The sequence below is a fragment of the Manis pentadactyla genome, chromosome 7 (assembly GCF_030020395.1).
Source record: "Manis pentadactyla isolate mManPen7 chromosome 7, mManPen7.hap1, whole genome shotgun sequence".
NCBI classification, from domain to species: Eukaryota; Metazoa; Chordata; class Mammalia; order Pholidota; family Manidae; genus Manis; species Manis pentadactyla.
This window is the reverse complement of record NC_080025.1, coordinates 19,927,767-19,953,767: the sequence shown is the minus strand read 5'-3', so window position 1 is coordinate 19,953,767 and position 26,001 is coordinate 19,927,767. Positions and strand designations below refer to the sequence as shown.

Sequence of the window (26,001 nt, the reverse complement as noted above, 5' to 3'; positions counted from 1 at the left end):
CCCATGTAGGAAAATCTGGCAGGATGTACAGAAAAACCCATGTTTATTCCTGGGTATTGAGATTACAGCTGATTTTAATTTTGTTTTTGTCTTTGTAAAGATATGAAACACTTTTACAATTAATTTATACCAAGAATTTTTTGTTTTTTTTTTTCAATGTGGGATATTCCAGAGACCAAAAAGTTGAAGGCTGAAACAACTTATTTATTTTCAAACATGTTAAGCATTACTATATAGTAGGTACTTTTGGAGGGAAAAGGATATATCCTTGCTTTTGAAGAATTATGTATTTGGGAAAACAAAAACAAAGCTATAAAGCAGTGTAATACATTCTACAGAAGAGGAATAAGGGAGCATTCAATAAAGGCAACACACTGAGGGATCAAGTTAACTGACACTTAAGACAGAGTGTGGGAAAGACAAAGGGAGAGTTAGAATTCGAACATGGTATAGCATGTGAATACACCATTACAGGTTTATAAGCAGGAAAATCAAATGACCAGATATATTAAAAAATTCACGTGTTTTAAGGTTTTCATTGTTTTATTTTTTAAAATACTGATCTCCACCTAGAATTCTTTAAATGTTACAATTTAATGCAATGCAAAATTAATCTCAAACTCAGTTAAGTAAACATTAATATGTAACTATCAAAAAGACGTTTACAGCTTTAAAGAGCTTTGAAATGTCTTCAAAGTTTAATTTCTAGAAAATACAGCAGAATAAACATTCTCACTTATAAGACTTCAAAAAATCTGACCAAATGAGATGTTCAGTATGGCAAGATGGATCGAAGGGTCAGAGAACAAAGTCATTGACTTAGTTTGTTAACATACTGACAAATTATTTCAGCTAGAAGAAATAAAAATTGTGTGCCTTCTTGTATGCACTTTCATCTAGTTCTCATTTGGTGTAAGATGGCACAAAAATTACTATATGCAGAGAACAATTTTCTAATTCTTTATGTCCATATATTTCCATAGATAACTACATAAAAGTGTTTACTGCCTTGAGCTCAGTCAAGGTGTGGCATGATTTTAATGTGACTCCTTTATCATCCTGAAAGGTCATGGCATAACTGGTTTTATGTATAACAGGCAGTTCTCCTTCTCTAACTAGTTGCTCTGCTCTTTCTCTTCCACGTTGAGAACTGTGTCCACAGTTATCCCTATGTCCTGCAGTGACTGGCCTTCCTCCACTTCCAGTGGCCTTCTGGGAAAGGAAGTAGAAAGGCTGTAGAGGGAGGTGTGGTATCCAACTTTCACCATCCAGTTAAATAAGACCTAAAGGGTAAAGTTTAGGTATTGAATACTGTTCACAGTTGTGTCCCTCTAGATCACCATTATATTTTTAAATTATTTCATTGTTAAATCATGCTCCTAGGAGTAAGGAAACAGAACTTCCATGCCTTTTAAAGAAACTTTCTAATTCAAGGAAAATAGCATGCCATGGATTTTGAGATGTGAATAACCTTTAGTACATTTCAGCAGTTTCAGAGAAAACCTGGGGACTAATTGCATGTATAGACAGCAGAGGCATTTAACCATTAGGAAAGCTCCAACTGCAGGGAAAGGAAAGATTATTCAATAAAAAGGTTGAGAACAAAAGGTTAGCATTTGGGGGAAAAATTCAGTTCAAGGTCTAAGCCAGTAGTCCACACCAAAAACATTCAGGAATTTAGTCACAATAGACATCTCCAAGCCCCAGACACTCTGCCTTGTGAGAACCCAGTTTTCAAAGGTCCATCCCTACATTTATAACATATCTTGTCATGAAGTTTGCTATAGTAATTATCAAAATTTCCACATACTCTTGCCTGAAAACAATGCCTGCCAAAGGATGGCTTGTTGCTTTAGGAGGAAATAATGTTCTCAGGGGAAACTAGAGTTATGAATTATAGGTAATCTCTTCTACTGCTAGCCATCATCCAATAACCTATTAATAGTCCATATAATGTACATCTGTCATAAAATTCTATAATTTCCAACATATGGATATGCCTTAAAATTTCATCAGTTCCTACATAAAACACTTATACCTTTGATCATTCGTCTCATTTCCACAGAATTTTCATAAATGAAATTACAGAACCAAAGATATATTTTTAAATACTTTAAAGATTATAAATTCTGATGGTAAATTATTCCATAGGAACATCAGTCCAGTGGACATTCACATGAGCAATTAATGAAAATTCCTGTTTTCCCCACACACTGGCCAAACTGGGTACTATTCTTTTTAATCTATGACAATCTGACAGAGAGAAAAAGGTGTCTCTTTTCAATTTGCACTTCTTTGATTCTAAGTGAAGCCAAACATTTTTTTTCATATTTTCCTTTCACTTGGTCTTCTTTAGAAAATCCTTCATGTTTTTTACCTGCCATTCTACTGAGGTGTTTATCCTTTCCTTGATTTGTATATAGCTCCTTATAACAAAATGATTCACACATAAGTAGTAAAATATTTTCCCCAAATTTTTCTTTAACTTTATAAACTTCTTTATAGAATGTTAAATTTTTATGTAGTCAAATCTGTCCGTATTTTCTATTACAGTTTATCAGCATTCTTCTCTTAGTAGGTTAAATGCAACAATCAGAAAATTATTTAGATGTATTTTTTAATGCAGGCATAATTATATGTTTAAATGCACTTAAAAGTAGAAATATACCAACATTCTAGTAACTGGCTTTGGTGTCAGACTGTAGATCAAAATTTTTTTCTCTCTATATTTGTTTTCCAAGGTATTGCTAATAGACACAGTACTGTTTTTAAGAGAAAAAATCTATTAAAACAAAAGGAAACAAACACTAAAGAATGATCTGAGAGTTACACATAAGCAATGGGGCAATAATCCATCAGAGATAATGGGAACCAAGTTAATACTGGCTGCTTCCTAAGGATTTTAAAGCATCTTATCCACCAAGCTGTGAAAATGTAATTAAAACAAAAACAATATATAAAAAAGAAACAGGAAAAGGAAGAACTGAAAAAAATATTAATGCAGAAACCACAGTCCAGAAAGGCCTAACATGCATAATTATCCAAATTTCTGCAACACTAAGTACATATAAATGCCCTTTATTCTCACCTGATAGAAGTAGCAGAAACAGAGTGATAATACCTCTCTCCACTGCATGGGAATAAATTGTTGCCAAAGTCAACCAAAATAGTTCTCAAAATATGAATTTTCTCACCTGTGAACTGCAAGACTTAAAAAACCTTCTCTTCAGGATATTCCCACTTGGACTTCGGAGAGCAACAGTCACTACCTGGGGAATAAAAATGTTCTATAAGAATTCCAATGCACTGCTCTGCAATCCCAAAATTACTCCTCCTGTGAAACATCTGTAATTATAAAAGTTCACATGGGCTTTGTAGGAATTTAGCTCTGGGAGTAGTAAGCAGATCAACATAAAGGTCCAGAAAATGCATTCTAAATATAGAAGTAATTCTTCTCAAACTGAAGAACATCTTCTTATTGATTGAGGACATCAGTGACAGAGCCTTCTGGAGAGGACACCAGAGTCTAAGAAATGCTTCTGTCTGCCTAGATAATATCAAGATGCAGTTGGGCTTCAAAAGTGACCTACTGAACCAAGAAGACCCAGTGCCACCTCAAAGTCTACAACAAGAAGAACACTAATAGGAAGGAAACAGTTGCCCTGTGCCCTCTATTATTGTGGGCTGTGCACCATGCCTACATCATGCAAGGAACTGAGAGGCGAGCCTGGAGCTGGTCCTGGGGGCTGGGAGCTCTCAGAAACCTCCACTCCTAGGAGCAGCTCCCCCTTTATCTGCCGTATGCCTTGGGTTCCTTATAATCTTTCCCTTGATAAAACAGTTAAATAACTAGAGAGAGCTTACAAACTGCTGGTATTAAAGGAAATTCTAAAAGGAAAGATGATGAGTTAGTAATTTATTCTGATCATTATTTTCCTGTCAGGAAATCCTTTTTTATGTTAAAAAATTTTAACATTTTCATAGCTGTCCAGGGAGTTAAGGAGGCATTGCAGTACAAACAGTGATTTTACAGCAGCATCTACCCTCCTGAGAAAAACCATGTTAGAAAATACTTCCATTCAAGTAGGTAAGGAATTTGACTCACATCCAAATCAGTGCAATGCTGAGCTCTGTTTATTACTTCTACTAAAGGCAAAGTATTATAATAAAAAAAAAGATCACATAAGTTATAAGTAGCAGCATAATGAAAATTTGGTTCCAGGTACTCCCTAAAAAGAAAGATAGCATACAATAATGAATATAGTTGTGATGGCAATATTACATAATGATTTACAAAATTATTTTCAAATTCTGTGGTATTGTCTTTTCAATTTCAAAGAACAGCAACATATGGTGAATACTCTATTATGAAAGGTAGACTACCATGAGTTATTTCGTCCTCTCAATTTTAAAATCTTGCCATATTAGAACTCCATGGATAGTTGTAATACTATATATGTAACTGGCATTGAAAAAATCAGGGTATACTGCTTAGGTAAGAATTGTGTTAATATGTTTCAGATTCTTTCCTCCCCAGTGAGAAATCCATGTTGGGCATTACTTCACTCATCCACTGGTCTGCTCCTCAATCCAACCAGGCTCCCACTATGCCACGAATTTTCTAATACAGCTCCTTATGAGAATCACAGCTATTATAGATACAAAAATATACATATATACAGTGAAAGCCTTGTCTGGTTCTAACTTTTAAATGAATGTTAGTCCCTTCACCTAGCAATTCAGAATTATAAAAATGTCCCTCTAGTCTGTGAGTGACACTAGACATTTAATGGGCCTAACTTTAATAAGGAAATGGAGAACTTCCTGAAAACTATAAACAGTATTCCTAAAAATAAAATTATATATATGCACATACACACATGTATACACATACTCATAAAACAGACAGCATAGAGATTAAAATATAGTGGTTATGACACAGGGAGGCTTTATGTATGATGGTGTCATATGATTATGTAATGGTTATGATACCAGAGCAAAACTGTTCAACTGATAAAACTGGAAATAGTGTTTTGCAGAAAGCCAGAATATGACTACCCAACTTACAAATTTCCTAGAATCTTTGGAAACTATGGGGTATCTCATTCTCTACTTGGGACATGCCTTCTTTACTTTGTAAACACTTTATTAGGGTGGAGGATGGGATGGAAAGGCACTCCCCAACATAGAATGCCTTTTCTTATTTTTAACTTTTATGATGATAATGACAATCCATGCTTAGGTCTTTTCATTTTTCTGAAAAAAGGTAGTTACAACCACAGGAGAAAGACCAGCAGAGAAATCCAGAGGGACCAGGCGGACTGCCCAGAAACAGGTCATTAATTAGATCAAAAGGAGGTAACAAGTTCTAGGCCAATGAAAACGGGAGAATTACTGAAAGATGGAACAGACATTTAAAATCAGCTAGGGAAGTAAAATTAGTGGCTTGTGAATGGTTAGTGGGGACTTAAGAATGTTTGCACTGAATTCCTAGGTATCTGTAAGCATTAGGATGGCACAGATGGAAAAGGCTTTGCCCAAGGATGATTCTGCAAGAATCGAAGTACTCCAATATTTATTAGCTTTTCTTTTTTTCTCCTCAGTTTTATTGAGAAATAATTGATAATGCATTCCTATATAACTGGTATACAACATGATGGTTTGATTTATATATATTGTGAAATTATCCCACAGTAGGTTCAGCTAACAGCCATCTTCTCATATAGATAAAACAAAAAGAAAATTTAAAAAAGGGAAAAAAATTTTTCCTTGTGATGACAACTCTTAGGATTTACTCTCTCAACAACTTTCCTATATATCATACAGCACTGTTAGCAACAGTCATCACATTGTAGAGAGTTTTTCTTGATTAGTGTAGGACAGAATACACTGTAAAAATACCAAGTAGTATCAACTATACATTAGGGCGTTCTTAACAAAATTTCATTATGTGATACAGAAGATGCTTGTACCAATTAATACTATATATGGTGCATACATCTTACATGTGATTTTCAGGTTAACAGTTACTTACCACAATTTTGTTGTTGTATAAATCAAAAGCAGAGCACACAGAAGCAAAAATTAAAGCAGGGCCAGAGTGCAGAGAAGAAAATAGGGGCAGTAGAGCACAGAGAGTGACAGCAGAGTACTGGCCACAGCCCGGAGGCCAGGTTCCCCCAGCAGGTACCTTGGAAACCTTTCCTACAGGTGGCTTCAGCTCCCAGTGAGCAGATGGGATGAGAAGGGTATCTACGTTCATTCCAGCTCTAAAATTCCACTATTTGTTAATGGGTGTAACACAAAATACCATCTATCAAGTATTGGAAAAGAATAGAGAAGAAACAAAATGGAATAACTATACATAACTTATAAAAAGAAGAGTAACAATGACTGCCTCTGTAGCAGAAGTTTAACCTCATAGAACTGAGTTTCTGAAGAAAAATAGTGTCCTCTCTATAATCATAAAAAGGTACAATTTCAAAGGATTCATTGGCAACCTTGTGCCTGTAATCTGTGCACCTCTGGTGACAACCTGTCCTTCTACAAAAATAATGTCAAGTGTTTTAAAGCCAGAGTAAATTCATGAAAGGTGTTTCCCATCAAGCCTGAGCTGTATTTAATTACTCGTGGATTATAAACGGTTGTCATAGATACCCATCCAGAACTTGATGAGTAGTGAAAATGTAAGAAAGGTCAGGACATACATGTCATGGCATAAATTTGTGGGGTGTAACAGGGAGGTATTAGAAGTCTGGGGGTTTTTTGTGTTTCTCCTGGGGTTCAATATGTGGATTGTACACTTCGTTGCCTATTTTTATAGGACCTTCAGTTTTTTCTGATGTCCAACATACTATACTTAAATGTTGCAAAATTGTTGACAAAAATGAGACCCTCTCAAGGGCATTCATGGCAGCCTCAAAAATGGTTTTCAAGGAGTGTAATAGTCGCAGAGCCCCAAGTAAAGGAAAACCATCAGGCCTCTCCTTTGCCTCAGTGGCTTAAAGACTTGAAAGATGTGCTCCCCAGACAGTAGAGCCCTGTCTGAAACTAACTGCAGGAGGGCAGCATACTTTATATTTATAGAAAAACTGCTGAGCAGAAGGCAGCTCAGTGTATAGTGGGGGTTGTCTGGCCCTGCCCCCAAACAGCAAACCATCCTTCAACTCAAAAACATCTACAAAGTAGCTGCATTCTTCATTTACTCTTTTTCAAGGGGAAAACTACAATTTGAAGGCATCTCCATATTTGGATTCTGTTTAATAAGTAACTCATTTACTGACCTGAAGTTTTGGGAAAGACCATATATCCTGTCTCTGCCTGAGGAAATGGGAGGGCTCTAAACAACCAGCTCAGCAGGCAACAGGCTTCCAAAATAGGACTCGAGCTGAGGAGTGTGATATTACATTGCATTCGGAACAAGACCTAATTACAGTATAATCACATAAACAGAAACACTTATGCTATCTTTTCTTCCTAACCCAAATTTACATGACTTGACATTAGAATAGGAGGTATGTATAATCTGTAAAGAACAAAATCAGCTTACTTCTTCAGCTGTTTCAGGAGGTTCTTCAGGGAAATCAAGAACCTAAAGAAAAGTATATTAGTAACAGGAATGTAAACATTTTAAAGAAAAAAAAAGGTAATTTCAAAGAGAATACTTCCTTTCAATATAGAGTTTAAACACATTTAAGCTTCATGAAATCTTTTAATATACATTTATAAAAAGTTCACAAGGAAAATGAGAGCTCAATTAATATTTTTGGGTGATCAACCATAGATCATAAAAACTGGATTTAAAATAACTGCCAATCTATACACATTAAAAAAATTTTGTTTATGTTCCAAGATACTATATAATATGTAGGATTTAAAGAAACAGGATGTCTTAAGTTCAGTAAGACCCCAAAATTATTTAGATTCATACATGTACACATTTTAAGATCAGTGCACATTTTTCTTCACTGGCACTTCTGGGGGACTGGGTAAGCACCATTTGCTTTGGTTGCTTTGATGAGTTATTCATGTTTCCCTATTTCTGTTAATCTATTAAAAAAAAACATGTTCAGACCATTTTCTCCCATTAAAACACTTGTCATTAAACTTTACCTCCAGAGACACTTTTTACTTTTTAGTACCAGAGACTCCATGTTTTATAAGTTTCTCTAACATTAATTGCATTTGTTAAATAAAACATTTGTTTTCCTTTGGTATCAAAAGCATCTTTGGTATATCAGGCTTTCCCTGAGAGTCAGTATAAACAGGCTTACTTCCAACCTCTGCCAGCTCCAAATCAGAGTCAATTTAGGGACAAAAGTTTTAAAGATAAAAGGGCACTGTTCCAAAGTAAATGGCTGCTAGCCTGTTCCCTAGAGGGGCCACTGGGAAAAATGATTCACTCATGTTAATAGTACCAGCCAGCTATTTACTAGATAAGGCCTGATTATGTCAGAGCGAACGGTTCTCTCAGTAAGTATTTTTCATTTCTACATAATCAAATTATTTCCTCAAAAAGAATGGTGTTACTGTCTAAACCTATTATCGTTTATCTCCACAGCTTCTATATTTGTTTCAGAACATTAATATTAATACTAAACTGGAAAAGTGATTCTTACGAAACTGATCACTTTGTAAGGTAGTGGGAAGACAACCGCTGGATCAAAAGCCAATCCTAACCTTCCCTGAGTATACATACCACCATACCCACAGAACAATATTCCTAGCACACACCGACACAGCCCTGTGAGCAGGCGTCACGAACCTCCTCCTGCGCGGGCTGTTCAGCAGGTGGTGAAACTTTGGTTAAAGGCTTAGGCAGGTTCCGTCTCTTTGCTGCTTCTCTGTTTGATGTTTCAAAAGACATCTGACTTTCACTTTTAAGCACCAGATTTTCATCACCCTGTTCAAAAACAACAATCTCTAAAGAGGTGCTCTCTACTGAGTTTATTCTATTCACAATGATTATTTCTTTTACCTTGATAGCATTTCAGTAAAAAATAGAATTAAGTCCTTATTAGACCCAGAAACTCGGCATTTTCTCCTTAGAAAAGAAAACATGGAGTTTAACATCTTGTAGAAACAACCCTTACCCAGCTCTGGGGCTCCCTCTGATAGATACAAGGTGGAGAGAGACCTTTCCATTTTAACTGACCCCCAAGTTTTTCAGTCGGATGGAAGAAGGAAACCTTAAATGACATTCTCTCCTCCTTTCAGTAAAAGAAGCTAGGCAGTGCAAGGGATTGTGCCTTGAAAGGCTGTGAAAACAGAACATGCATATAAAAATGTTTATTTATGTAATCATGCAGTACTTCCATAGCTGAATGTGGCCCCTGTATCTTGTTATATATAAACATATTTTCAGTTCTGTAATTCAAACTTTGATCCTCTATTTTAATCAGTCACTTTAGGAGACAAAGGTCTTATTCCAGAAATCATAAAGATTACTTTTTATTAGTACCTATTAAAATTTTTTCCTTAGCAAGGTAATTCACTTAAATGTCAAATTCTCAAATACATGTTAGTTCAATAATGTCTCTCTTCCATATCTACTAACCTGAAGTTCTCTTTATTAGACTGGAATGGCCACCATTTTGGTGGGCTGTTTTCCCCATTCATTTATCTTAAGAGAATTTGGTGGAAGGAGCATGGGGAATGGGAGTCAAAAGATCTTGCTGCTGAATAATTAACTATCCACACTTAGGCTTCCTCACTGCAAAGTGTGGAGCTGAATAAGGTGATGGATACTTTCTATCAGCTCTAACATTCCAATTCTCATGTTCTGTGGTCATCCTGAAAGCCTTAAGTCTAACAATACCAAAGGTCTACTCTGCCCCTCACTTTACTGTCCCCATTAAGTAAAACATATATTAGATGAACTAGGTTAAATATATACCAGCAGTGCCATCAAGACACAGCCTAATTTCATGTTGCCTGCCTTTCACATTAAACATTACTACCCATCCCTTGATTGTTTTATGACATCTTTACCATTACAAAATGAGTAAAAACTGATTCTGCTTCACTGTAAGAATCATGTTTACTTTTCCTGGATCATTTTCTTTACAAGATGGTAGAAGGTACAGTATAAACAGAGAAATAACAAAAAGTCTTTGGGACAGAAATGACCTTACACATAAAATCTGCAGCCAGTTACTCTAAAATTTAATTCCTTTATGAACATCCTTTTTCCTCTGCAAGAAAACTTAAAATTGTAAACTTCCATTAGTAAATAACAAAATTCATTCTCAATGCTAAAGGAAAAAAAGAGTCAGTGGTTAATTTGGTTTTACAAAAACAGAGCCAAACATAATGAATATAATGGGAGCTTATAATACCTTGGAGACCTTACTTTATGAAAGATCAGAACTCCTCCCTCACATAAAACAGTGATTCGGTCAGCAGTTTTCTCAAAGACTACTTACGGTAGAGCTTTTCAAGGGTCTAAGCTATGTGCTCTTACAGGCACCAAAAACCACTTAACCATTATGCTGAAACATAAATATGTTGCATTAAAAATTGACATACAATCATTAATAAAGACTCCTAAAAAAACAGCCTGTACAACAGTTAACTGCATTTGCAATTTTAAAAAAATAAATATGTAAAACAACAAAAGGAAACATAAGTAATAGAATTCAAATTATAAAATGAGAATGTTTTCTAACCCCAAGTTTATGACCACTGCTTAACTTCCAGGTTTCACCCATCATCTGATAAAAGCGCTGTTCCAGTTTTTTCAATTTCATTTCCTGGTGAGGTTTTAGAACATTCTCTTTGTATCCCTTAGCCTGTTCAAAAAAATAAGGTAGGTGTTGTTATCATACATCAACGTTCCTAAGATTGTACATTGTCTATAAAAGTATAAATAACCAGGTAAGAGTGTGTTTTCACACTAACTCAATTTTGTCAAAAAAGCAGCATCCTTCACTTTTGTAACACTGAAAATTTGCATTTGTACATAATGCAAATAAAAACAAATGTTCTACACTTATGCTTGTATGGCAGTCTGCTTATAAATCCTTTCATGAGTTGTCAGTGTAAAACTTACTAGGGGCTATCAATACAAAGGTGCATAGAACATCGTTCTTAAATCTGAAAGGTGAGACAAGGATTACCAGATGTCTAAGGAGAGCCTCCAACATGAAAAATGGAGACTAAAATTAACAAACAGAAAAAAAGCAACTTGAATAAATAACTACACTGGAATTTTGAGATAACAGCACAATAGTTCAAAATTCTAATGATTTTCAACCTGTAATTCTATATGAAATCAAACTGTCAAATCAAATGTCAGATGAGACAAATTACCAAAAAATGTTATGTATCATCAAGCACATGTCTGCACAGGCTGAAACTTCACCATGTCCACATACTATACTATGAGATACTGATTGATTAATTTCCCTTTGTCCAAAGAGAAAATTTTAACAGGGATGTTTTAGATTTTTGCCAAACAAAAGAATCCCATCTTTATAAACCCTTTGGAATTATGGGTACCAAGTAGTATTCAGTTGTGATCTAGATGGAATTCTAGTTTACTAATTATTAGCATGTAAGCCTTGAACAGTTACTTCCACAAGAGATAACATCAAACTTAGAAGTTCAAACTAAGAAGATTCAAATATCTACAAGATAGCTTCTTACCAAAGTTCTTCCAAGAAAACTTTTATTGTTAGTAAGTTCAGATCGGGATAGTTACAAATGTTGTAAAGCTTCTACTCCCCAGTAAACATGGGTTTTTACTCCAGTGATTTGTTTTCAGCCTCCATTTGTTTACTTAAGAAGGAATAATTTGTTCATGAGAAAAACAAGTGAAAGATGTCAAAATATTAATCAGTGCTCTTGTAAAGAGTCTCCTCTTTCACCAAAGTCAGTCATCAATCTGGCAACTTCCTGAGTGTTACCTCACAGTTGAAGGTCAAGAAAATAACTTAGATAATCACCCATGGAAATGCAATTCCTAGCTATGAAGGCAGGTCTTGGATAGGATACTGCAAAAGCAGTGTTCAATGGGAAAGTTACAGCTGTAAACATCCAATTAAAGAGGAAGAAAGATCTCAAATCAATACATTAACTTTACACTTAAAAAAAAAACCAAACCCAAAGCTAGCATAAGGAAGCAAAAATAAAGATTACAGAAAAGATAACAGAGAATAGTACAGCAAAACAATAGAGCCAACAAAACCAATAACTGGTTCTCTGAAAAGATCAGTAAAATCAACAAGCATATACCTTGACTAAGAAAAAGAGAAGACAAAATCAGAAATGAATGTGGGGCTATTACTACCAACCTTAGAGAAATAAAAAGAATTATAAGAGAACACTATGTACAACTATACACCATCAACTTAGATAATCAAGATGAAACAAATTCATACAAATTACAGTTCACTCAAGAAATAGGAAAACTCAACAGACCTACCAAAAGTTTGAATCAGTAATTAAAAACCTCCCAACAAAGAAAAGTAAGAAACAGGATTCACTAGTGAATTCCATCAAACCCTTTAAAGAGTTAACACTGACTGTTCTCATGTTCTTCCAAAAGAATAGAGAAGGTGAGAACAGTTTTTAACTCATTCTGAGTTCAACAGTATCCTGACACCAAAGGAAGACAAAGACACTACAAGAAAAGTACAGATCAATATCCTTATGTATACAGATGAAAAAATCCTCAACAAAACACAACAAACTGCTCCAGGCATACTGAAAGGATTATATACCAATGTCAAGTGTGATTTATCCTAAGAATACTAGATGGTTCAACATATGAAAATCAATCAATGTAGGACATATTAATGAAACGGGAAAAACAAGATCATCTGAATTGATGAAGAAAAAGCATTTGACAAAAATTCAGTGCTCTTTCCTGATAAATATACTTGGAAACTAGGACTGGAAGGGAACTTGTTAATGTAATGAGCATCTACAGAAAATTCACAGCCAACATCACACTCAAGGTAAAAGACTAAAAACTTTCTAAGATCAGGAACAAGACAAGGATACCTGCTTTCACCACCACTATTCAATATTGTTTAGAAGTTTAAGCCAGAGCAATATGGCAAGAATAAGAAATAAATGGTATTAGTTTTGGAAAGGAGGAAGCTGTAGACTGCATTGGGTAGTATTGATAATAATATTAAAACTTCCAGTCCATAAACATGCGATGTCTTGCCATTTATGTCTTTAATTTCTTCCAAAAATTTCTTCCAACTATATTTTTAGTGTACATAGCTTTCACCCTCTTGGCTAAATTTATTCTTAAGTGTTTTTTTCTTTTGGATGCTATTATAAATAGAATTGTTTTAATTTCCTTTTTTGATTTTTCACTACTAGTGTATAGAGACACAAATGATTTTGGGTGTGTTGATCTTGTACCCTGCAACTTTGCTTATTGTTTATTAGCTCTAGTGGGTTTTTTGTGTGGATTCCTTGGGCTTTTCTATATATAAGGTAATGTCATTTGAGAATAGGAATAGTTTTAATTTCAGTGCAATCTTCCTCAAAATCTCAAAGGCCTTTTTTGCGGAAAGGGAAAAGCCAATCCTCAAAACTATATGGAATCACAAGAGGCCCCAACTAGTGAAAACATTATTGAAAAAGAAAGACAAATTTGGAGAAGTGTGAACAAATCACACTTCCTGATTTCAAAACTTACTAAAAAGCTACAGTAATCAAAACAGCATAGCACTGGCATTAGGCTAGATATATAAACCAATGGAATAGAAGTGAAAGCTCCAAAATTAAGTCATACCTTTATGGCCAGCTGGTTTTCAACAAGGGTGCCAAGACCATCCAATGGGGAAAGAATAGTCTCTTTAACAAATGCTGCTGGAATTATTTACTATGGCCAAGATATGAAAGCAATGTAAGTGTCCATCAATAGATGAATGGATAAAGAAGACATGGTACATGTGTAAAAGGACTATTACTCAGCTGTAAAAAGGAAACCTTGCCATTGCAACAACATGGATGGCCCTAGAGGATGTCATACAACAGAGAAAGACAAAAACCATATAATTTCACTCATATGTGGAATCTAAAAATCAAAACAAATGAACAAAAGAAAATGACTCATAAGTACAGAGAACAAACTGGTGGTTACCAGACGGGGGAAAGGTGGTGGGATGGGAAAAATAGATGAAGGGGACTAAAGAGGTACAATCTTCCACTTACAAAACAACTGGGATGAAAATTATAGCATAAGGAATACAGTCAGTAACACTGTCATAACTTTGGTAACTACACTCATCATGGTGAGCACTTTGAGATGTACGTGAATGTTGAATTACTATGTTACACACACCTGAAACTAATATAATATTGTACATCCACTATATTTAATTAAAAAAAAATTCTGTGGGGACAACTAACTGCATATGCACATGCAAAAGAATGAAATTGGATTCCCCTACCTCACTCCATATACAAAAATAAACTCAGAGTGAGTTAAAAACCTAAATACTAAAGTTAAAACTGTGCAACTCTTGGAAGAAAATATATTAAGGATAAATCTTCTGACTTTGGATTTGGCAATGGATTTTCAGATAAAGACCAAAAGTATGAGCAATAAAACAAATAAAAACTGGACTGCATCAAAATAAAAAATTCTGTGTATCACAGGACACTATCATGACAACCCACAGAATGGAAGCATACGTGCAAATCATATATCTGATAAGAGTCAAGTATCAAGAATATATCAAGAATTCCTATAATTCAACAAAAGACAAACACCCTAATTTAAAAATGGGCAAAGGACTTGAACACACATTTCTCCAGAGAAGATATACAAATGCCCAGCAAGCACATGAAAAGATGTTCAACTTAGTTATAAAAGGAATGAAGTACAGATACGTGCTGTACGGATGAACCCTGGAAAACATGTTGACTGAAAGAAGCCATATGCAAAAGATCAAAATGTTATGATTTCTTTTATATGAAATATCCAGAATAGGCAAGTGTATACGAACAGAAAGCAAACTGGTGGTTGCCAAAGCATAGTAGGGGGGACTAAGGAAGTGAGTGTCTAGTAGGTATGGGGTTTTCGTTGGGGGTGAGGAAAATGTTTTGGAACTAGTTAGAGGTACTGGTTACACAGTATTGTGAATGTTCTAAATGCCACTGAATCATACACTTTAAAATGGTTAATTTTATATCATGAATTTTGACTTCAATAATAAAAATAATCTTAGCATAGAGTAAAAAAAAGCAACAGACCTAAATTTTAAATACCCCAGATAATTCTCTCTACATATGCTAAATCATGCTTTACCTTTTCGCCCTGCACCTCTTGTTGTTTTTTTCTGACAAGTTTTTGCCTTTTCTCATACTTCTTTTCTTCTTCTTCTAAGACATCAAAACATAAAAGTGCTTTTTAATTCCCAAGTATCAGTAAGTTGAAGGCTCTCTTTCTCTGAAAATAGTCTGTAGATCTTAACATTTGGGAGAGACAAACTTTCAAAAACAGGTATTTTTCAAATTATGAAAATAAATGCAGACAGTTGAAAGAAAGAAATCCACAAGTAAAATCTGTCAGAAAAGGTCTGTTCTGAAATAATAGTTCTCTGACACATATTAATAATTCTGTGTTGTAGTTTTGGTGTAGTTTCAAAAATGAATATGGTGGGGCTTTTTCTGTGGGCCTGACAGGGCTTTAGCAGCTGAGGCACAGCCTGGAAGCCCGTTACTGCACATGAAGTGTGGAACAATGCTCAGCCAGGAATATGTGCCATTTGGGCATCCCTGTACCCAACAGTCAAAGGAGCATACTAGACCCCAAAGGTGGGGTGTGCTCAGCAGCTCCTATAATGAATGAACGAATATTAGGTCATTATCCATGAGATGTCAAGGGAAAGGATTTTTGCGGTTGTATGACCTTATTCTGGGTTTAGTAGATTTCATTTAAGTTAATTTTAACTGTATTCCCTCAAAGAATTACCCATCCTTTAGGAAAATACAGTTGACCTTTGTATAACATGTGTTTGAACTATGAGGGCCCACTTATACTGGGGATTTTTTCAATACATATATAGGAAAAATTTTGAGAGATGTGAAGATTTGAAAAAACATTTTCTCTATTTTACTTTATTGTTAAGAATACAGTATGTAACACTGTTCATGTTATTGATAAGGATAGTGGCCAAGGTAGGCTATTAGTTATATGCAGATTTGACTACAATGGGGGGGGTTGGTGCCTACCCCCCATACTGTTCAAGAATCAACAATATAGCCTTTAAACTGCCTGTTCATTAAATAAAGGATCATTGCTTTCTGTCAATAACTTTATCTCTTGGTAAGTATTTCCAAGTTTACCAAGGAAAGATTAAGATAAGTAAAGCACACAGGAAATCAGAAGGCCCGATTAGGCCACTAACTTATGTGGTTAGTCAAGACTTAGTTATCTTAAGACTCTTAAACTCTGAACCAAGGAATACAGTTTTTAAACAAATCAATAGCAGGAGATTAAGGGGCTTTAATCCTTAAAGTCACTGGAAACTGACTAGCTCTAAACTTTTGATACACCTCATCATGCAAATCTTTACAACATATGAAAGATTAAAGTTTTGGGTGAATCTGAAGTCTTTTACCTCAGTACCTGATGACAGCAGGAAGAAAGAAAATGTGTACGCAAGCTGATTTTATACTCAATTGATAAAATTAATCAGGTACTATACAGTCCTGATTAATTAAAAGTTTTATTTCAGTGATTATGTCCTAGAATCATCAACCTATAAATGTATGAGAATGACTTGCAATCCAACAACATAAAGGTATAGCTTAAAGCACAGGAACTGTGTCAAGACCAGTTGCCCTTATTTATAAAACATAGGATACCTGATATAATATATGCAGCAAATACCTTCATGATATCAAAATGTATTTAACAAAATTTCTGAGAAGTTGCAGTGCTCTTATTTAATTTCCAGTTTAGTAATTTGAAATATAAGAGATCATATAATTTATCAAAAGAAGAAACAAAAGAATTTCCAAAATCTATGATTGGGAGACTGAAAAATACACATTCTATTATGTTTGGGTAAATGGTATAAGCTGTTAAGATTATGGTTGTATTCACTTTTAATCTGAAAGGGTTATAAATTCAACACTGCTCATTTTTCTTTCACTTATTTACATTTAAATAAGCAGCAAAACAAAACAATGTACCAAGTTCACTACTGGCTTCCTTCTAAAAGGTTGTAAGAATGTAGGCTTCATTTTTAGGATTCATCTGTTCTGAGAACTACAAGATTGTTTTAAAAGGCTTCTAACTTTTAAAAGACAAACTTTTACTTATTAAAAAAAAAAAAAGAACAAGCACAGTTTTCCTAAAAGTAAGAGCACTTAACTATCCATAATGGATAAGTGTATATAAAATAAAAAGTGCCAAATGGAATGAGAAATAAATTAGGTTGAAAAGACTTGAGATTAATGGTAGGTATGATCATTTGCAGAACAGTTTATAAACTGCATATCAAATGGAAGTGAAGCTGCACACACAATTTAAAATGAGAGAATTTGCAATGTATCAACTTAGAAATGATGTAACTTCAAATGTACATATACGAATAATGTATAATTTTCCATAACAATGTTTGGATTTGTAGTCTATTGAAAATAAAGACTAAATTTGTAACGTAACTCTACCCTGAAATTACACATCACAAATTAATGGTAAATGGGTCTCATTGTGAAATGTTCTAGAATAGATAAAGGAAAGAAATGTGAGTAGAAAAGTAGAAAAGGGTAGCTTCAACAATGAACTTACCTTTCAGATAAACTTGGGAAGATTTAAATGAGTTAAGCCATGAGTTTGTCACAGAAATAATTAAAGTAAGGAGAGCAAGCAGTAAGAAAATCCGGCCACACAGTAAAATTAGATCTTTAATTCCTGACAAAGATAAAACAAACAAAAATACCCAAATTACAATTACAATTCAAAACAGTTAATATTAATAATAATAATAATAATGACACATTAGAAGATTGTACTAGAAAAGTATAGTAAAAGGTAAGTCATGTAACTATGTTACAATTTTCACATGGTCTTCTTTGGGTGCTAAGATCATCATGGTTGTTATTACGAGAACAGGTTTTTGGAAAACAATTTTAGAAGATCTTTTGTCTCAGGAATATAGGTAAATTCAAGTGATTGGCTACATTATAAATACTATGACTGTCAGTAATGCATAAATCCTGGTTTCTTTACTGTCCAGAGGAAGGAGATAAAATTGTATTATTGGGAGCTAAGGTGAGAGTATCATCTTATCAAATTCTAGTTCTAGTTAAAAAGTCATTCCTACTGAAACACCAAATTCAGATTTCTCAGTAAAATTATGCAACTTTGCACTTCTTCATTTCTCAATTTTTACTTCATCATTTGAAAGTAATATTACTATATATATATATATATATTTGCCTAGAAAAAAAAGCAAAAATTAAGAATTTGATCTTATTTCAACAACCAAGATGAAAATTAAAGCAGAAATGTAACTACCACCTACTTTGTGTAAATAAAACTTACTAAATAGTCAGGAAGTAAAGACATAAAGATGGGCTGAAAATGGTTTCCACCTTTCGGTTTTTAGTTTTGTTCTATAATTCTCAAAAGTTACCAGGCAGATGTAAAGAACCACCATCTTACCAATGTGAGCAAGGTTGGCAGTTAGTCAGTCAACTAAAGATTAAAGAAGGAATTATATATACAGACTTAAATATTTTATTTGTCACTGAAAACAGATGTATTTGTTACCCTTTCTTAAGTCAATTTACAGTTGTTTAGAGAAAAAAAAATCCTTTTTGTTTTGCTTCATGACCCTCTAACTGCCAGCATTAACTATTGATTCAGGTGTTTTTCAATACAACACAGAATTAAATATAGGGTATTCCTGGACATTACAACATTCAATTCCTAAGAGTATTAGTGTTTAGAGGGACTGCTGTATTATGGGATTTTTGTTCCATAATACTGCTTTTTGTTCTAACAAGCAAGCAATCTGTAAATTTCACTTGACAATATAAAAGAACTAGATTTGTGTGTACACTTTTTAAAGACAAAATTAAAAAAAAATTTTTTTCATACCTACTCTCAAGAGCCCATGAGAAAACAGCATTAACTATTAGCTTAACCACAAGTAAAAATGTATTGGCAATGAAGGCTTTTACATAGGAGAAAAAGATAGGGATCATTTTCAATATATGCCAAAAATACAACCCAAGTGAAGAAACAAGTCTGAGAATTCCACTTCTTCCCCTAGAAGTCAGCAGTGCCAGCGAGGACTACTAGTATCTCTAAGTACTGTTGCACCAGACCTAGCCCTACATCTGTTGCACTGGTATGTCTGATTTGTACTGGATATTTAGAGAACCTATATCAAGAAGCCAAAGTAAATAACCACTGGTTCACAACTGAGAGAGGATTCTAGGAGAAAGGAGTTAGTGGAAATTTCAGAACTAGAGATGTCATTAAGATCCCAGTTGCATTTTCTACAATTTTTGGACTGCTTTTAAAAAATCAGACATTGTGATAAGTGACAGGAATAAAAAATTGATGTGGTCTCTGCCTTCAAGAAGTGTATTTCCCTGTGGTTGGAGCTGATCATGTGAGCAGGTCTCCTGCCACCCTCAGTAACCACCTTCTCATAACTAGTGACACGAATAGTGCGAAGTGAAAGATTCTAAATAAGCAGAGTAGAGGTGGATGCTGTAAAGCCAAGGGGGCCAGTAAATTCTGGAATAAGGTTAAGTGTGAACTGAACATTTCTGTGTATCATTTGCATAAAGGTCTTGTGAGATTCAATTTATTTGAGTAGGAGGCTTCTGGAGGGTTCTTGTAGATTTTTTTAAGTATTTTCTTATTTCAAGTAATATTTCTAAGTACCCCACTCCTTGGGGGTGGGGAGAGGGAAATATCCAAAGCTAAGTTTCATAGTTTAATGAGTGGGATGTGCATGTAAACTGATCACTAATATGTCCAAACATGAGCTGATTCTCCATAGGTCCATTTGCCTTTCAGTTTTCCCCCTTTTCGTTGGCGCCACCAACTATATGGGGTTGTTCAACCCCACATGGAGGGGTCATCCTTGAATCCCCCCTCCTTCATCCCAAATATTAATCCATCAACAATTCCTTCATAAATCCCAAAATTGTGCACATTTCATCTCCTCTGCCATCCCAGTCCAGGCCATCTCTGCGTGCCTACTTGAAAAGCTTAAGTTGCCTCACGCCTTCCACTATAGCCTCCTTCCAATACGCTCTGCACGCAGAATCCAGTAGCCTTTTTAAAACTGTGGGGATTCACTGATTCTCCCTGTATCTGTTTCCTTAACGGTACAGTGGGGACTAACAGTACCCACCCGCTGTGGTAATGCAGATGGAATGAGACATTATCATAAACAAACAGCACTTGGAGTTAGGTTTATAATAGGTGCTCAGTGAACATTATTTCAGGCCACTCTCCCCGTCAGTCTCCTTGATCCAGCCACAGCGCTCTTCATCTTTTTCCTCCAACATGTCACAATTCCTTCTGTCTGGAATGTTTCTGCGCCGGCTTTCCAAAGGGTTGGCTCCCGATCATTTAAATCTCTGCCTAAATTCCATAGAAGGGCCTACATCACATCACCCTAATTCTTTCCTTTTGAGCAGTCAACGCAACTTGAGGGCAGTGTTGGCCTGTGTTCCTCTGCTATCTGCCTGGGTGCCCTGGCACGCACACCTCTCCAGGTCTGAACGGACTTTCTCCGCCCGGCGCGGCGGAGTCTAGCTCTGCCGGAAACCCGGCACCGGAAGAGGGTGGCAGCCGCGCTGCACCCTGGGAATCGTAGGCAAAACCGCCAAGAGGAGATGCGGACGGGAGACGGTCATTCTACGCCACATCCAAGGGAAAGGTACGGGGGTGGGAGCTCCAAGAGGAAGAAGCTGGTTTACCTAGTTCCGGGATCCCACGGCGGAGCTCCAGACACAGGAGAGGAAGAGCAGAGAGGAGGAAAACGCCAACGACCCAGCGAGAAGCCATGTTGCTCGGAGCCCCGCGTCCGGCGGGAAGCGCGCCCCTTCCGTTTTCGTCGCTGGGGAACCCTTCCTACGGGCGGCGCTTTGGACGAGACGGGGCGCTGAGACCGGCTCGCTAGTGCCCTGAGCCGAACTGTGTTCGAACGCTTTATCTGTCGCCTTATATCAGAAGAAATACAGGTCGCCTCCCCACGTCACAAGATGTCCGGGGGAGACGGCCTCAGTGGCCGCCGCTCTGGCCAAGTCCTGCGGCTCCCTGGAGGCGAGGCCGGCAGCGCCTGCCCCAGCGGCGGCCGTGAGAAAGAGCTCTCGGGAGTAAACTGGACGAAAAAGTGCCCGGGCCGTGGGCGCTGTGCGGAGGCAGCCTGGCCCCTTGGCCTGGCATCCGCAGGGAGTGATGGGGGACCTTCGGGTTTGAACTGCTCAGCACCGCCCTCTTCTGAAGCGCCGGCCGTATCTCCCTGGCGGTTCCGGCCCCTTCTACGGTCTCTGCTTCCGGTGGGAAGATGATTCAAAAGTGGTGCCTGCGTCTAATTCCAGACTGTGGAGACCACCAGCTCCGCCTTGCTCTGCTCCTTGCCAACGAGTTTATTGTTAATGCCGTGACTTGGCCTCACGGTTATATAACCTCATTGCCGTGACATCATGACTCACCTCCTAAGAGTGGTGTGAGTGATGTGCCGATGTGCAACTCAAGCTACAGCGGTCCTCTTTACATTTCGTGGCTTGAAATTCTCTTTCTGACTCATCAATCCTCCCACCTCACCCTTCAATTCAGTTAAAATAACATTTATTGAACCCCACATATTGCCTGTTACTGCAGAGCTCATGGAGAGTCAAGTAAGTGTAAGTTACTGAATTTGTCTTCAAAAAATAGTTCAGTGGGAAAGACAATCCTGTAAACAAGTAATACAGTGCCACAGTACTGGAATAAGGATAATTCCCTACCCTGAGGGCCTGGGAAAGGCTTTCCTGAAGGAAATCATGCCTAAACTGTGTTGTAAAGGTTAGGAATAGGGGAGGACAGGTGAGAGGATGAGTGGGATTTTGAAATTTAGGAAACAATGCAGGGAAACTGCCAACAGTTAAAATACTGCAGTTTAAACTTTGAATGGAGGTGTGTAGAGGTAGGTTGGAGCTGGGACCCCAAAGGGCTTTGCTTTGTATATAGGCTAAGCATTTGATCCTGAAAGGGAAGGTGCAGAAATATGAGGGCACAATCCCCAAATCAATCAGGGTGAAGTAATAAAAATTATAACGTACCAGTTAAATGACTAACTAAATGACATAGAAGTTCTCATTTGATGTCTGCATGAACACAGGAAAGAAATTAAGTCCTATAACCCTTATTATCTTCATTTTGGTACAGTTTTTTTCCTCTAGGTATTTTTCTTCCTTTCTGGCTTCCTATATTCCTAATTTACTGATGTAACCAGTGAACCTCTATCAGGACAGTAAAGTGGAGTCCCCCAAGTATTCCAGATTTGCTTGTGGTCTTACACATTTCCCAAATTTTCTGAATGGCAGTTGTCTTACCGCTAACACCCCACTCCCCAACCCACTCACCCCGCCCCACAAAAAAAGGCCAGCTGAATAACTTGCTTGGGTACCAAATTTCTCACTAACATAAGGGAGACACTATTATATAATCTTAGTAATGCCTCAGAGGACAGGTCAAAGGTGATTTTTACAGGGTTTTGGACTCTAGATTAGATCAATGTGGGGATCTCATTGGGATTGGACACTGTTTATGGTAAAATAATTTAGGACTGATGGACCCAGGAAGATGAAGTATTTGAAGGAAAATATGATTCATTTTTTTATAAATAAGATTTGCCTAGTTGAGTGATTGGTTTAACTTCTCAGTACCTGAAAGGGGAGCTTTTTACCCAGTTAAGTGACCTATGGTTCAGATAAATAGATTTTCAAGAAGTTTCTTAACCTAGTGATAAAGTTAGGTACTGATTTATAGCCTTTTTGTGGGCAAGAATTTCCTGGAACAGTAGTCATGATACTGACTGAGGTAAGGTCATAGTAGTTAGCAATAGGATAATCTAGTTCTTGGTGACAGACAATTAAGCTACAGACATCTCAGTCCTCACAGTAAAATCTTATGAACAGTAGTGTAAGAGGAAGGGATTTTTAAATCCAGATCATTTATATTAAGCCATTCTCTATTCATTCTTTAAAAACAGTTTTCACATTTTTATTTAACAAATGATGCAACCTGGTTAAGACATTTAATAGAGATTTAAGATTGTAACACATTAAAAAATTACATATACTTGTATTTAATTGGGGGTACAAATGTTTATTAAAACTGGCCTAAATTTTAAGTATTAAGCATGTCCAAACTGCTCTTGTGACCTAATGTGGAATATTTACGTTTAAAAAAATCAACTATCCATTCACAATTACATGAAAAGGAATAAAATACCTAGGAATAAACCTAACCAAGGAAGTAAAAGACCTATACCCTGAAAACTACAAGACACTCTTAAGAGAAATTAAAGAGGACACTAACAAATGGAAACTCATCCCATGCTCTTGGCAAGGAAGAATTAATATTGTCAAAATGGCCATCCTGCCCATATTCAATAATCTCCTGGACATAAACATGAGCGACTTCTTCATGAACATATCTTCCCGGGCAAGGGAAACAAAAGCAAAAATGAACAAGTGGGACTATATCAAGCTGAAAAGCTGCTTTACAGCAAAGGACACCATCAATAGAGCAAAAAGACATCCTACACTATGGGAGAATATATTCATAATGACACCCAATAAAGGCTTGACATCCAAAATATATAAGGAGCTCACATACCTCAACAAACAAAAAGCAAATAATCCAATTAAAAAATGGGCAGAGGAGCTGAACAGACACTTCTCCAAAGAACTTCAGATGGCCAGCAAGCACATGAAAAGATGCTCCACATTCCTAATCATCAGAGAAATCCAAATTAAAACCACAATGAGATATCACCTCACACCAGAAAGGATGCCCACCATCCAAAAGACAACAACAAATATGGGCAAGAATGTGGAGAAAGGGGAACCCTCCTACATTGGTGATGGGAATGTAAATTAGTTCAACCATTGTGGAAAGCAGTATGGAGGTTCCTCAAAAAACTAAAAATAGAAATACCGTTTGACCCAGGAATTCCACTCCTAGAAATTTATCCTAAGAATGCAGCAGCCCAGTTTGGGAAAGACATATGCAGCCTTTGTTTATCGCAGCACTATTTACAAAAGCCAAGAAATGGAAGCAATCTAAGTGTCCATCAGTAGATGAATGGATAAAGAAGATGTGGTACATATACACAATGGAACATTATTCAGCCATAAGAAGAAAACAAATCCTGCCATTTGCAACAACATGGATGGGGCCAGAGGGTATTATGCTCCGTGAAATAAGCCAGGCATAGAAAGACAAGTATCAAGTGATTTCACTCATCTGTGGAGTGTAACAACAAAGAAAAAACTGAAGGAACAAAGCAGCAGAACCCAAGAATGGACTAACAGTTACCGAAGGAAAGGGACTGGGGAGGATGGGTGGGAAGGGAGGGATAAGGGGGAAAAAGAGGCATTACGATTAGCATGTATAATTTTGGGGGGGACACGAGAAAGGCAGTATAACACAGACAACAAGTAGTGATTCTATAGCATCTTACTACACTGATGGACAGTGACTGTAATCAGGTATGCGGTGGGGACTTGATAATAGGGGGAGTCTAGTAACAACAATAATGTTCACATACATTAATGATAGCAAAATAAAAAATATATATGCTGTTAAAAAATACTTAAGTGTATATCATTAACTACATTATATGCATATAGATAAGTCACATGATATGTCTGTGAGCATGCATGCCATTAACTACAACGAAATGCACATATCTTAACCATTCCTGAGTCCAATATGAGCATTGTTGAAGGATAAATGGAGGCATATTTTAAAATTTAAGAGCTTATTTGAGCAAAAATTGACTTGAATCGGGCAGTATCCAGTCTAGTGGTTAGAATGGAGCACTGAGGATCTGTACAAAATGAAAGACATTAATAGCCAGAAGGGTGTGGGAATAGGAAGTTACTCCAAGCAACAAAGCTGGTTAGTTATTGCAAGGTTACCTTTCTTTAGAAGATGACAGGGTTCTCTCAGGCAAGTTACCTAACTAGTGCCCATCAAGTGATTGCATTTCTGGGAGACCCAAAACGGTGAAGTCAAGTCTCAGTTTGGTGACGTGGCGCTTAGCATAAGCAACTCCATTTTGGGCCTTGTTGTCTTTTTGGTTTTTTTTTTTCAAGTCAGACGGGTAATGTGCTGATGCCCTTACAAAGTTTGAGGGAGGGACATGTCACGCAAACGCATGGACACCCAATCATCATGCTGATGAACTACAAAAGGATTGGTGTTTTCTTGTTTTTAAGTAGCATACAGCAGTGTAATCCATTACCCTATTAAGATATAAAAACGCCCAGAAAGTAACGACTGTTTTCCCACCATAGACTTTTTCTGATTTTTTTTTCCAACCATAAATTAGCTTTGCCTCTTCTAGAACTTCTATAAATGGAATTATAGAAAACATACCCTTTAGATGAGGCTTTGTTTACACAGCATAATTTTTAAAAATCTTTTTGTTTTGAAATAATTTTAGCTTTATGCAGTTATAAGAAATAATACAGAGATCACATACTCCTTCACCCAGTTTCTCCCAATGGTAAATTTGTGCATAATGATAGCACAATATTATAAACAGGATTTTATACTGACACAGTTCACCAACCTTATTTAGATTCTACAGTTTTGCATACACTCATTTATGTGTGTATATTTAGTTCTATGCAGTACTATCACCTGTGTTGGTTCATGTGAGCACCACCAGTCAAGATACAGAACAGTTAATTACATAACCATTACATGTCATTGTGAAATGCTCTAAAGGAAAAGTACAGGGAACTATGAAAGAGCAAAACGAGACCAGTAATCAG

General features: G+C 36.4%; 1 protein-coding gene and 1 non-coding gene across 3 annotated transcripts; both read right to left on the bottom strand.

Annotated features, from left to right (window-relative positions):
• Positions 1-524: 524 nt before the first annotated feature.
• Positions 525-21,850, bottom strand: UBXN8 (UBX domain protein 8). 2 transcript variants are annotated; one of them, XM_036894119.2, is made up of 8 exons: positions 20,926-21,850; positions 17,768-17,890; positions 15,275-15,348; positions 10,668-10,790; positions 8,765-8,902; positions 7,550-7,591; positions 3,195-3,269; positions 525-1,283 (listed from the first exon to the last, which is right to left on the bottom strand). In XM_036894119.2, the coding sequence occupies exons 1-8, from the start codon at positions 21,011-21,013 to the stop codon at positions 1,116-1,118; spliced, it is 831 nt and encodes a 276-aa protein (XP_036750014.2). In that variant the 5' UTR covers positions 21,014-21,850; the 3' UTR covers positions 525-1,115. The 2 variants fall into 2 exon arrangements, with proteins under 2 accessions (XP_036750014.2, XP_036750015.2); XM_036894120.2 differs by having other exon boundaries at positions 20,355-21,066.
• A 3,465-nt stretch (positions 21,851-25,315) lies between these two features.
• Positions 25,316-25,419, bottom strand: LOC118917011 (small nucleolar RNA U13). The gene has a single exon (XR_005026637.2). It is a non-coding gene; the product is annotated as a small nucleolar RNA U13 (small nucleolar RNA).
• Positions 25,420-26,001: the final 582 nt, after the last annotated feature.